Source organism: Corvus kubaryi, unplaced genomic scaffold, assembly GCF_017639235.1.
Source record: "Corvus kubaryi isolate FWS band 111438036 unplaced genomic scaffold, C.kubaryi_AGA036_p1.0 37397, whole genome shotgun sequence".
NCBI lineage: Eukaryota > Metazoa > Chordata > Aves > Passeriformes > Corvidae > Corvus > Corvus kubaryi.
The window spans coordinates 16792145-16805461 of NW_024581136.1; the positions used below are offsets into that span (position 1 = coordinate 16792145).

The following is a 13317-nucleotide window of genomic DNA, read 5'->3' on the forward strand; positions in this document are numbered from 1 at the left end:
CTGCCACGTGCCAGGGAGGTGGGATGGGGGGGCAATTAGGGACCCTGTGACATGCACTCCACCAGCTCCCTGCAAGCTCCTCTGGTGAGGGAACAGGGTGCTCAAATGTGCCTTTCTTCTGTGACTGATGGGCATGCCAGAATGCACCCTGAACAGCTCAGAGAATTTACTCCTAATGAAACAAAAAAGTGTAAAAATGATGGTTTTACCTGTAAATGATCTTGTATTTTCCATCCCTCCCTTTATCTGATAAGGCAACCTCGTAGGTACAGGTGTAAGGCAAACCGTTGTTGTGTCTATCTGCATTGAGAAGGCCAGTGGGAGGTGACCAGGAAAGCAAAACTGCTCTTGCTTGAATATTTGTAACCTGTAAAAGAAACATCAGTTTATCTGAAATCCAAGGAAAAAACCACTACTTCGTTAGTATTTGCTTTTTGCTTGCATCTTCACAATCAATTTCTTGTAAAATGGAAATTTCAGAGCTAGAGTTGAAAAGTAAAGAGTCAGAAATGATCAACAACACAAGCATACAGATTCATGGCATAAAGTAATCTCTGACAGATGAGGAATACAGAGAAAGGTTCCCCTGCAGTGAAATGCCTCGTCACTGTCTGAGCATCCAGCAAAGGATGACTCTGGAGGCACCTGCTGCTGTGGCCATTCCCAGAAGGGAACTGGAACTAAGTGGAACAAAGACTTTATTCTATAGATCGTTTTGTACACAATTATTTTTCTAAAGTTTTTATTGGGGAGCTTTTTAAATGAAACTCTGATGGCTTTTTCAGTCATCCCGTTCCTTCTTGCCACTTGAAACCACAATAATTCAACAGCAAATAAGCAGAAAAACCCAATTCAACCTGCAAAGTTATGCTGGCTCAAAAGCACAAGGGAAAATCATAACAAAAGGTCCAATTTGTCAGTTAAAAACTACATTGCAAATCAATCACTTTGTGCTTTGAGAGAAGGATCTGTGTGTGATCTGCAGTCACCACTGAGTGCAACACCTCTGTGGCAGATGGGTGAGGAATCTCTTTTAATAAAACAGGGAAAAAGTACTTCAAACCCCTGCACCAAAACGATTTTACCACCCCACCAGTGCCACTGTATCCTTTTGGAGAGCCAGGTTCACACAGCTTACAGAACTAGCTTGACCCTGCTCACCAGGAGAGCCACTGGCACATCAGCTGCACACAGCAGCAGCTTCCCAGAGAACAGCCTTCTGTTATCAGGCCAAGAAAGAAGAAAAAAAAAATCCCCCCTGTCACTGTCTCAAAAGAAAAATAATAAAAAGCAATAGCTGCACTGGTTATCTGGGAAAGGCAGCACATTTTCATACAAGCCTGCTGAAATATCCCAGGGAAGCCTCAAAGCCTCCAGAGCCTCAAATGTTCTGCCACCAACTCTCCACTTTTCATCATTAAAATAACGGTGTTTTCCCTTCTTAAGTGTAGTGAAGATATAAAGAATATTTTTTAGTTAGCCTCCATATGGAGGAATCAAAGAGTGAGGGTTTATATTCTTTATTTTTCCTATGCAACAAATTTCATTGCATCTGTAATTTTGACAGATTTTTGCAACACAAAGAGCAAGATGACGTTATTTCAGAAGGTGTAACATGAATGCTGCAGGTGCTCAGTTACACATTTCCTAACTTTTGTTGAGACAAGTGAAACCCCTTACCCACAAATTACTTGGGAATCAAGTATTATTAGCAATCTGCTTTCAGGGACTGCTTGTTTACCACTCCAGCTTCTGGATATCTTTATATAATGGAGAATATTTAACTTCTCGCGTGGAAACACATTGCTTCCAGCTGATGAGCACTGCAACTGTTGTGTCTGATACCCATATATCACGCAGATTCTTTCTGAGCAAGTCATAAATCCATTTTTAACAGCCTGACAAGTAGGTGACACCATGAAATGTCTCATCATAAACACCATGATCTCAAAAGTTAGAGATTTTAATTTATAGCAGCACGTTTAAGTCTTGCCAAAAAAAGAAAACCTTTGTTCAACATAATGTGAAAAAATAAGTTTTAAGGCAAGAAGGTTTAAGTAGCATCAAGCTTTCTTTGTAAAAAATAGGGACAAGCAAATTCTTGTAGGAATTTTCATGGCATTCCTTGCCTTCATGGCATTTTCTTATCGTGTTTTTCTGATGCTATGAAATCAATGTTTATTTTAAAATCTTGGACCAGTTAACCCTGATACTGGATCAGATACCTTATAAGAATCTTGAATTATTCAAGTAAGGCAAATAAGTTAATTTTTTTGAGATACATGCATATATGTATATACACACACGTATGTAAATGAAATTGTGGCAAAGATACAATCGGCATTTAAAATAATATTTTGATCAGAAAACTGAATAACAAGATCCAAATAGCTTTTAGGGTTTTTTTAACAGACATTACTACTATGCCAGCTCAGGCCATCAACATCCAGTTTCTTTTATTATGGAAATATGCTTGCATAATTGTTTTTCATAAATTCAGACAGACTTGGAGCTGGAGGCATGATATCCTGCCAATGTTCTATTGAAATGTTTTTCTCTATGACTACTCCCAAGGACACACGTATATATTCCGCATACGGCAAAGCTCTGGCCCTCCATGAACTTCAGCAATCTGTAAAAAGTTAGGTCTTAGGTTTCTGAAAACAAGGGAAAGTATCTTGTGGGCTAACTGCTAGAAACTGTCAGACTATTATTCTGAAGCCAGCATGCAGAGGATAAAAGTCCAAACCCAGTTGCTAAGCTGCTCCAGCTACACCATTAATTTCAGAGGGAAGGAGCACCCGGAGTGGCTGCTGGCTGCCTTGGAGCTTGTAGGTACACAGCAACTGCTGCTGGAAACTGTTAAATACCAGTCTTACCTGCACTGAGCACACACAGCAAGTATAGGAAAGCAAGTGAGGGGTCACTGTCCGCGAGATAAGTCAGAAAAGGCAAATCTATTCCCTCCCTGGGCTGCGCACGTCAGCTGGGAACAGGTTTATTTGTGTGGCTGGAGATAAACCTATCGCTGCTCCGTGACCAACAGGCTGATACCATATCACAGCTACCTGCCAGTATCTCCTGTCATGGCCAAAGCCACCACTTAGTTTACCAAGGAACTCGTACCTGGAGCAGGAAGCACTAGCTTTGCTGTGAAAAAGGGCAAGTTAAATAAATGGGGTTATGATATGTTGAGAATAACAAGCAGACACTTGCAAAACAGCTCAGTATCTTTACCTCCAACTTTTCTAGCTTACACAAATACCTTTCCAGACCTGGACCAGCCCTTTACATGCTGCAAGGAACAGCCCAGCTACCACCATGATGCTGGGCTTAACGGCCCTTCTGAACTTGCAGACAGAAATACTTCACCATCACTAAAACCAGCTTATTGTTCATTAACAGTGCACTAATTCCATCTGACCAAAATATAAGCAGCCAGAGCACCCCTTCTCAGGCTGGGCAGGTAAACCTTTGTGCTGCTCCCGAGCTCCCCCAGCCTGTCTCATCTGTCCCCAAATCACTGTGCTTCCTTTGAAGAGGGCTGGCTTGGCCTTTTAGCTGAGACCTAACAAAAGATTCTCCCACAAGGAGTTCTGTACGTCTGGTGAAAAGCACAGTTAATTAGTTTCTGAAAACTTCTCGGTTTACACAGTAAATGCCTCCTTTCTGCTCTATCAAAACTCGGTGGTGTAAATAATTATTCCATGAAAGCCCCTGGGAAAGAATCCAGCTCCTGCACCACTTCAATAAGGCTACAACACTGATGGGTATCGGTCCTTCCCGTCTTTCAGGTAATGAAAAATGTTTCTGTACAACTTCCATTATCTTTCAAATTCCGGGTTAGCATTCACAGGCATCGTGTGGTTCGGGGGCTCATTGTATGTGTGAGAACTACACTGCAAGCAACATTCATTTACTCCCTCGAGGGCACGGTTTGAAAGGCTCGGGGGTCAAACGAATTCACGGTTATTACTGGGTCAAGATTCTGCTTTTAAATTATGGCTCTAATCCTGCAATTTTAGGCAAAAACCTCAGTGATTAAATATGAGTTTTGCTGCAGAGCCAGTCAGCGGGAGCAGGCTGCCTTTTGGAAAGCCAGGCTGATGTTTGAGCCGTGGTTTGACAGAGCCACAGTGATTCCCCACGGGGGGTGATGTCCCCCCGAGCCCCTCGGCAGCCACGCTGTCGGATGCGGCCACTTCAGAAACCCAGAGTCAAGTTTCCCTCCCCTCACCGAGTTACTTGTTTCAGAGAATGCTTACTTTGTCTGTGATAACGTGCACTAAAAACATATTTCAGTTGACACAAAATCACGGGGGAATAAAAGCAAAAGGTGCCTTTTAAAATTCTGGCTGTTAAAGGGACAAAGCTCTGATTAAATTTACAGCTTGGCTGCACATCTCTCCAACAGGTAACAATGTCTATTATTGAAAACAGACCTTCTATGAAGTAATGATTTTAAAAGTGTGTGTATTTTGTACTCAGAGAGGTACCTGTACAATCCAGACACCTCCCTGTGATAGCTCTCCTGCAGGAGTTGCTCACAAGGCTAATCCCTTTGGATGGCTTCATCCCTCCAGATGGGGTCCCTGCTATGGATGGAGGGAGCTGCCCACTTGGACAAATCAAATCCCTGTGCTGCAGCCACAGCATCACCCACTTGTCACTGACTCACCACTCTGCTCTTTTGCTTTGCATCATTTCTTTCTTTACTTTTGTTTTCCTATATATTGTTTATTTTTCACTTATATATGCATAAGATTTGCCAAGAAACATGACCAAGACTACTGCTTATGCATAATATGATGTATTTCTACCAGATGTAATACTGACTACACACAGTCATTCACAGCAATTCATGATTTGTGAAGAGTCCTGTGAGTTTAATTACTCACAAATGTCAAAGTTACAGAGAGAGAGTAATAGATAATCCCCAACATCACCTCAGTAAATGTCATTATTATTGAACCAGCATTTGCCATGGTTTAGATTTTCTTTTTTTTAAAATCCTATTTTTTATACGATTAAAGGAAAATTATATTTGTCTATTTTTGGGGGTTTGCTTCTTTCTGCTTTAAAGTCTCTGGTTACCATAAGTCTAATTGTACAGATCTTAGAATCCTGCAAATTGCTCTAATAGCTTCTCTTCCTACCTCTAAAGATAAAAGTATGAAACAACGCATTTTTCTTGTCAGCTCTCTGGATTTTTGTAAAAGCACCTGGCTGTGGCTATTGACCGAATGAGTAACATTCAGGTGGTCCTTGGTACTGAAATACTGACTCCCTCTGTATAACAAACAAGCCTAATTCTGTGTAAGTGCCCTTTCTTCCCTTCTGATCACACTGAAACTCTTCTCTCAAGTCTTCAGCTTAGTATTGTCACTTGTTTCCACACACAATGAGGTGACTTCCTCCTTGTGAACAGAACTCAGGCTGCTGTTCATCATCTCGGCAGGTCTGGCTTAGATTGTGGCTGGCTCTGAACCTGCTCCTGCCCATGCCAGGACACCAGGATCCAGCACCTACTGATAGAGCAATTTAAGACCAAACACCTTTTGTATTTATTCAGAACAAAAGCATCCATGAGAAGAGAGGCCAAAAAATAAAACTCAGCCTGTGTTCACACCTGGCTATCCCTGAGCTCTGCCACTCCTGCAGCCAAGGCTCCCACTGCAGAATGTCTTTGTATCAGCCTCTATCAGCTGAACCCAATCTTCACACGAGCTTTCCACCACTATCTTTTATTTATCTGCTTATTTGTGCCCTATCTCTCCAGCTGGACAGAGAAAGGCCTGAGCCCTAGAGAGCAAAGGAAATAGGCTGTGCTTTGGGACCTCTGTCTCCCTCTGCCCCATGACTGCTTCTTCCAGTGCTGGCTTGGACCATCCATTCAGACCCACAGTACTCTTCTGGCTTTCACTGGACACATGAAACTAGAAAACCATGACATTCAAAGGGCTTACAACCAGATTTATTAATAACCTCACCTGACTGCAGTCACACTCAGCATTAGGGTTATTTACAGGGTGATTCAATTCCATTATAATTCACAGGCTTTTATGGCTCAGACAAACACAGACTACACTAATTTGCCATTGAATAATAGAATTAGCTTAATTTAATCATGATTAAAGACAAATTGCTCATGACAAATAAAATAAAACCCAGGGGAGAGGGGGGGTAAGAGCTGTGTAAGTCACCCCAGTGCATTGAGTTCCCCATCACAGTATGAATACTGGGAATTGTCCTCTGGAAACAGACAGCTGGTGCAATTCCTGGAGTGGGCAGAGCCCTCAAGCACCCCCGAGCACAAAAGATCCTTCAGATTTATATCCCAGTAAAATGAGTTAGTGGCAACAACCTACTAAGAGAAAAAATTAGAGGTGCTCCCCTATGAAATCACCAGTATGTTTTGACACAATCTACTTACCACATTTGCTATTGTACATTTGTGGGGCAATTTGGGATCACATACCTGTGGTTTCTCCATTCCAGAAAGAATGTCTTGAACCCTTTTTGTTTCTGAATCAAATTCTGTAAAATAGAGAATGTGGAAAGAGGAGGAGAAATAAATTACCACAATTATACAAAAATTGCAGTTACATCAATAAAAATAGGGGCGGGAGAGAGACAGACATCACCTGCATCCGAGCATCAGTTGCCTTGTGGATTTAAGGCATGCAGTTACAAGGACTATCGTTACAAAAAAATAAAAGAGAAAAAGGAGAGAATGAAACTTCCACTAATTGCAGATATTCAGCAAGGTGAGACTATTTGTAGAGGCGTCCTTCACAAACAGTGCTGGTAATTGTGATTTGCATTCAGAGAGCAAAACCACCCCGCTTCCAGAGCTCGGCCGTGGAAGAGGCCCAGCAGTTTCTCAGTTACTGCTGAACCTAACCCTGGTTTGTGAACCAAACCCACCCTCACTCCAGCAGCTGCAGACTGGGCTGTCCATCTGCTCAGCAGGGATCTGGAGAGGACAAGTGTCCTTGTCCCATTCACGGAAAGCCCAGAGGAGCCACACAGGTGCCTGCCCTGAGCCCCAGCACCCACCCTGCAGACACCTGTCCTTAAACTGGGTAATGCCCAAAGCTCTTTTACAGCCACCTTCCAACTGCACAGGCAATAAAGTGATGCCAGGCAAATTCCAAAGTCTGACCAGCAGCAATCCATCCTCCCTGCCCGAGCCTTGTGCCTGGCACAGCAGCTCTTGCAAGGGCTACAGAGGTACCTACAAGCTGTGAAATGCTCCCCCTAAATTAGAGGGATAATTGTGCAGAACGTGCTGCAGAGGCCATCCTCTCGGCAGTGCAATCAGCCTTTCCCCCATCCTCCCCCCCAAAACAATCTTGAGGTGAAACATCAGCTTAGAGTAATGAGGTGACACAAAGCAGCTTTATTCCTTTTGGACGACAGCACAGAGAGGCCTCACTTTCCACTACAGTATTCTCTAATGGAAAACTAGGAACATATTTTCCTGGGGTTTTTTCATTTTTCTTTTTTAAAATGTTAATGCAAAAAGTTTGCTCACCAAAGCAGAAGAATATATCTCACCTAAAGCAAAATGAGCCAGATGTACTTGGCATAGGAAGGCCAAAAACATTAATAAACAGGTGGGATCAGATCAACAGCTTTCACTAATGATTCCCCCAAAACTTGACCTACTTCTTGTAGCCCAAGAATGTGTCTTTATTTTTGTCTGTGACCTGCTTTAAAAAAGTAGATCTTCTTTTTAAAAATTCCATGTGCTCGACTGCCAAAAAATAGAATTGGCTGAATGCTAATGGCAGAATTCCAGTGTAAATGCCCATCTCTCCCTACAAGAATGCACCTTGGTGTGGAGTGGGAATGACAGATCTCCTGCTGCACACATTCCTGGATTCCTTTTAGCCTCAGCCACTTGGAAAAAAAAGGAGTAGTAATATTTCAGGAGAAGTGGAGGATAGCAAGATTGGTTTTTTTTCCATAGCAGATAACCCTCAGAGTGTATTATAAAGAGCATAAACTGGCAGGATTGAGCCAGAATATGATAATACTGATTTAAAAACTACACAGATGGACTAAAATGGCCAAGGAAAAGGCTGAGATGCTGATCCAAGTGAAAATATCAAAATTTGGGATATTTCAGAATTCAGGGTTCCTTTCAGCATCAGTAAAGAAGTTGAACTGTGCCACAAAAGCCTGGAGCCAGATCTGCACAGTGTGGAGATCCTGCAGGCCTATCTCAAAGGGATGCTAATCAGAAGCAGCTTCTGCAGCTCAGAGTGTAACAAGAAAGCTGCTACTATTTTATCGAAAGCTTATGGTTATTATGTCACCCCTAATTACAACCCCCAGAAGCTGAGCGTGAATCACTCTCAACCTTAAATCCCAAACATGTGGACTGAATTTTCCTTCCTCTCTCTGCTTTCTAGCAAGGATGCTCTGTTGCACTGAGCAGGAGAGGAAAACAAACCCTGAAGCCCAAAGAAATCTCATTTCCCTCTCCCATGAAAGGTGAATGCTCTGTACAGTAACTGAGTCCTCCGACCCTCTGCAGGTCAGGGCTGAGGGTTCAAACTGCTCCAGGCACAGGAACTGACTCCAGCACTTAAGGGAGGTGGGTATGCCCAGCAAATAAATAATAATTTAAGTACTCCAAACTTCTCAAAGAAGAGTCCTACTCAGGGAGTTTTTTGTATTAGTGTCCCAACTGTGTATCTTGTTCACACAGAGAAGGCTCTGGGCACCAGATACAGAAGACTTGGGTTATTACAGAGGTGGACATTTATGTGGTCAATATGGACATTTATGTCACCAAGAGTTTATACAGATAAGATGGAGGCAGAAAAAGACAAGTCTCCTTCAAAAACTTTGGGGAGAGGGAGAGAAGGAATGGGATACATACAATAAATAGTGCCCTGTGAAAACACAGCACATATTAAAGGCAGAAAGCAATAAACATCCACAAGTGAGGTCTATAATAGCATCAGAGAATAGCTCAGGTTGAAAGGGGACCTCAGGAGTGGTTATCAAGAATTACAGTATTTACAGTATTTCAAAACTTAGTTTCCCATTTCAAGAGCCATAAAAAAAATCTCAGGCTTCTCTGGGTGGCTGACTTCCTTTCTGTAATAAACATAATTATTCACAGTCTCCTGAGCTAGACTAAGCTAAGGAGAATGAGACCTGTCCCAAATCCCTCCCTCAGTAGGGAAGTTGCTCTAACCTGCCAATCTCTCTCAAGTATCAAGCTCAACATCTTCCTTCTGAGCCAACAAAGAGCAGAAAGCCTTCCAAAATAGAAGACAATAGAGAAGGAAAGAAATCATCTGATATGGCCTATCTGGTAACACAGAGCTGCTGGAAGGCCTTTCCTCCCTGCTCTCTGTTGTTACTCAGCAGCCATCGAGGACTGTACTCCAGATTAGCTCACTGGAGCATTTAGGGACAAGAAGCATCAGCATCTGCTGGACACCACAGATGCAGAATAGCAGCAAGAAATGGGCAAGTCTTGATGTAAAACAGGAGATTCAAGTTCAAAAAAACTACCTAGAGCTGCTCAGGAAAGGTGGTGGGTGGATGAGCATGATTCACCCACCTGGGACTAATTGTCCCTGAACAACAGACAGTCGATTTGCATTTCAGTCTTGGTCCCTTCCTCTCCCTCAGCTGACTGAACACTGAGTATCTGACATGAAGACAGAAAATCTCTGTGTGTCAAACCCCCCCCAAACACTGGGGCTTGCAGGGGCAGCATGAGCTGCTTTCCCCCGTTGCCATCGGGAACAGAAGCTCAGTCATGTCAAGGAAGAGCCCAACTAACACTTCAGGTCATTGTCCCATTATAACTTTTCCTCTCAACATCTGTTCCCCACATCTGTCATGGCAAAACTCTTTCTCCTAGGAGGAAGCTGGGGGTGGGGATGAATTCCTTGTGAATGCTCAATGGGGTCCTCTGAGGGACAGTACAAAAATCTGAGTTACCCTGTTAATCCCACTGTCTGAGGGAGATTATGGCACTCCCAAGCTGCAGCATTAGGTTCTAATTCCCAGGCTGTGGGTTCTTTGGATCCAAGGTTTTTTTTGCAGAAAAGCCAGCTGAAAGACCTGGACTACATCTAAGCTTGTATTTCAGTCCTCTCTTTTTTCAGAGTTTTGAATCATAAACAAAAGTCTTTAGATACAACCAGGAGTAAACGCCTCTAAACACCAAACACTTTCTCAGCAGCTGTTTGGTGCTAACAGGGTTTCAGTGTCAAGTCTTGCTGAACTAAAGCCTTTTATTCTATGCTTCTGTTAGCCTGTGTCTATGTTCCTTTCTGCACGTACAGCACAAATATAATTTTCAGACCTTTCCAACCATACTTTTAAACACCAAGCACAGCTTTAAAAAACAGGGAAAAAAATGTCAGTTCAAGGTAAGTTTGAAGCTTCCATCCATAGTTTACATGTTTGCATGAACAGCAGCTGTGTATGTAAATGGTTTGAAATAGCTAAAAGCTCTAAACTAATTAAGATTCTCCCATTGCAAATACACATTTTAGGTTTGTTCTGCATTCTTTCCCTCGAAGAGAGGAAAAGGTCCGGCTCAAGACTTAGCTTCTGGCCACAGAAAGTATTTACTGTTTCAACAGCCTTTCCATTCCAAGGGAATGACATCAGCACTAGCACTTTGCAAACTTTGAGTCTAATTCTCAAGCAGAGCTCCATGCTCACAGATATGCCAGTCATAACATGACATGCTTTCTCAGAATTTGTTCCAGATTTATCGGGGCTGTGACCAGCTTTAATGCTGGGAAAGATCTTTCATCAGTCACGTACAGCACAACCTACAGCCCCCGAGAAAATGAACTCTTCAAAACACAGCCCAGCTCCTCTGTGAGCTGCCTGCCGATGTCAAAGCTGAAGGCACCAAGAAGAACACATGCACACTTTCAGGGAATTGCAGAAATATAAGTTAATAAGCTCCTTGTACAAGAACAAACCTAAAGCTGCAGATGTCACGCAGCAGCTGAGTCACAGGACCAGAGGGGATGTGACAGAGTCACCGAGTCCATCCTCCTACACTGAAACATGATCATCAACACCCAAACCATTTCTCTGAGATGGCTCCCTAGCCCATTTTTTTCAAAATAAATGACAATTAAATAAATTATCTCCTGCCCCATGATCATGGCAATCTCCAAACTTCTCAGCTAGTCGAACTACCACAGCATCTAACTCCTCTCATCACTGGGAAGATCATCTCAACTCTCCCCGCTGAACCTGAAACTTATCCCTTCCTTCCTGCACATCTGCCCCAGGCCAGTTCATCACCCCTTTCTTTGTTGCCACCTTTCACATACTTGAAGGAATTTCTTCCTTTAACTAAAAGCAAGCTCATTTCTCCACACCTGTCTTTACCAGACCCCACTTGCTGCTGTCCTGTGCCATGTTTTTAAATTGGTCTCCATCCTTCTGAAGACGTGGCACAGCCCTGCCCACCGTGAACCAGCTGGGGCCCTGGCAGCACCAGAACTAAGGACCCATTCACAGAGCTTTCTTGGAGGTTTCCTCTCCTCTTTAATTACAGAATAACTTGACTCTTAGGGTTTGTAATCTCCTTTTCCTCCCAGAACTACCACCTAATTAAAAAACCCAGCAGGTTTGAGAACAGCTATCTGCAGTGCACTACATGGCTCTTGCCTTCATCAAACTTTTTATTTGAAGGCCATCACAGAGCTCTCCTCCTGTCTCGTTCTCCTTCCCTGACCCATCACGCACTCTCAACCCTATCAGAGCCTGATATGGACTATAATTTAATAACTCTCAATCCTTATTCCATCCTTCAAGTCCTTAATGAAAATATTGAATAAAATTAGACCTAGGACAAATTCCTGCCTAACCCAGTTTGATGCAGCTTTCCAGTCTGTCAGGGAGGCAGCCCAGGACTGGGCAGGGTCACTGATAAACTGCCAGGCTACTGCTGTCTGACAGATGTGATACTGGGAAGGGCAAACCCAGTGTCATGCTGAACACACAGTACTTAAAATACTCTTCCCGGCACTACTTCCACACTGGGCAGAACAAGGAGCCCTTCAGAATAAAAAAAAACCTGTGAAAAAATATATTTATACTCAAAACAGTCAATCACACCATGCTGAACCTGTAATACACCAAGGAAGATTAATTAAGCCTACAAATGCCTGGATGAGATTTCTAAATGTTAAATGTTTCCCATTTCTGTTCATTACATGAAAGCTAATAAAAAATACCAATGATAAAACACAATTATGGCTCCCCAGACAAAGGTAGAGAGATTGATGTTATCCAACTTTAGATACAATTGCTAAAACATGTTCTAATTTTTTAAAAATTGCTATGCATGAGTGAGTGTATCACAATTTTTCCATTTCTAAGTGCCTTCCCACTGTTGCTATCTGAATTCTCCTGCTAACATGCCTTAATTAATTTCTAGGAGCTTATTTGTCATTATTTGTCCTTAAAGACCAAACCATATATAGAGAGAGAAAAAAAAAAAAAAAACAAAAAAACCCCCCCAAAAAAACAACAACAACACCAAAAAAACCCTCAAGTCACTCCCCGAATAACTGAAGGCAAACAGAACAAAACCCCTGTATAAACTCCAGAAAATCACAAATCACATTTTCAGATCTGGAATCAGAAAAATCAAATCTCTAGTCATCTAGATTCACTGGGACAATAAAGCAAAGGATAACCGAAGTGCTTTGCCTCTACAGCACTGTGATTTAGGCATGAATTTAATCCCATGTTTCAGAGATGTCCTGGCCATAATCCATATCTATTGACCTGCTAGTTTCACCTTGACTGCTTCAGTATCCTATTGTCCATAGGACAGGATACTCCAAAGTACCTGGAGTGCAAATGCACAGCTCATCCTTCTTCAACCAAAGGCACTTGCTATCACAGGGATCAGGATCAGATGTGGAAGTATTCAGATGTATTCAGATGTACATAATGAAGTCACCTGGGCTAAAAAGTGTTTTAAAAATAAATGCAAGGGTGCCCAATCCTACCTGTCCTCCATTACTGTTTGGATCTATGCTTTTCATTGGGGTGGAGGAAGGAAAATAAGATCAATAGCAACCTACAAGGGAAATAAAAGGCTGGATGCAAGGGACAAACGGAGGGTAAGTGACATGTTTGGTTTGTTTTTTCTCTGCTTCTTTGCTGCTACTGCTGGAAGACAGCAAAAACAACTCCTACTTTACTGGCTGGAGATCTGAGCGAATTCCTACTGTGAACACACAGTTGGTCTATTAGAAGGCAGAAAAGGGCTTTCTTAGTAAAATACAGCAACCCCCCATC

General features: G+C 42.5%; 1 protein-coding gene across 1 annotated transcript in view; it reads right to left on the reverse strand.

Annotated features, from left to right (window-relative positions):
• Positions 1-13317, reverse strand: part of FNDC3B (fibronectin type III domain containing 3B) — a 186112-nt gene that overhangs the window by 58236 nt on the left and 114559 nt on the right. Inside the window, exons 7-8 of the mRNA XM_042041887.1 lie at positions 6479-6537; positions 210-367 (exon numbers count right to left, since the gene is read on the reverse strand). Coding sequence (XP_041897821.1) covers positions 210-367; positions 6479-6537 — 217 coding nt within the window. The remainder of the gene's footprint in view (positions 1-209; positions 368-6478; positions 6538-13317) is intronic.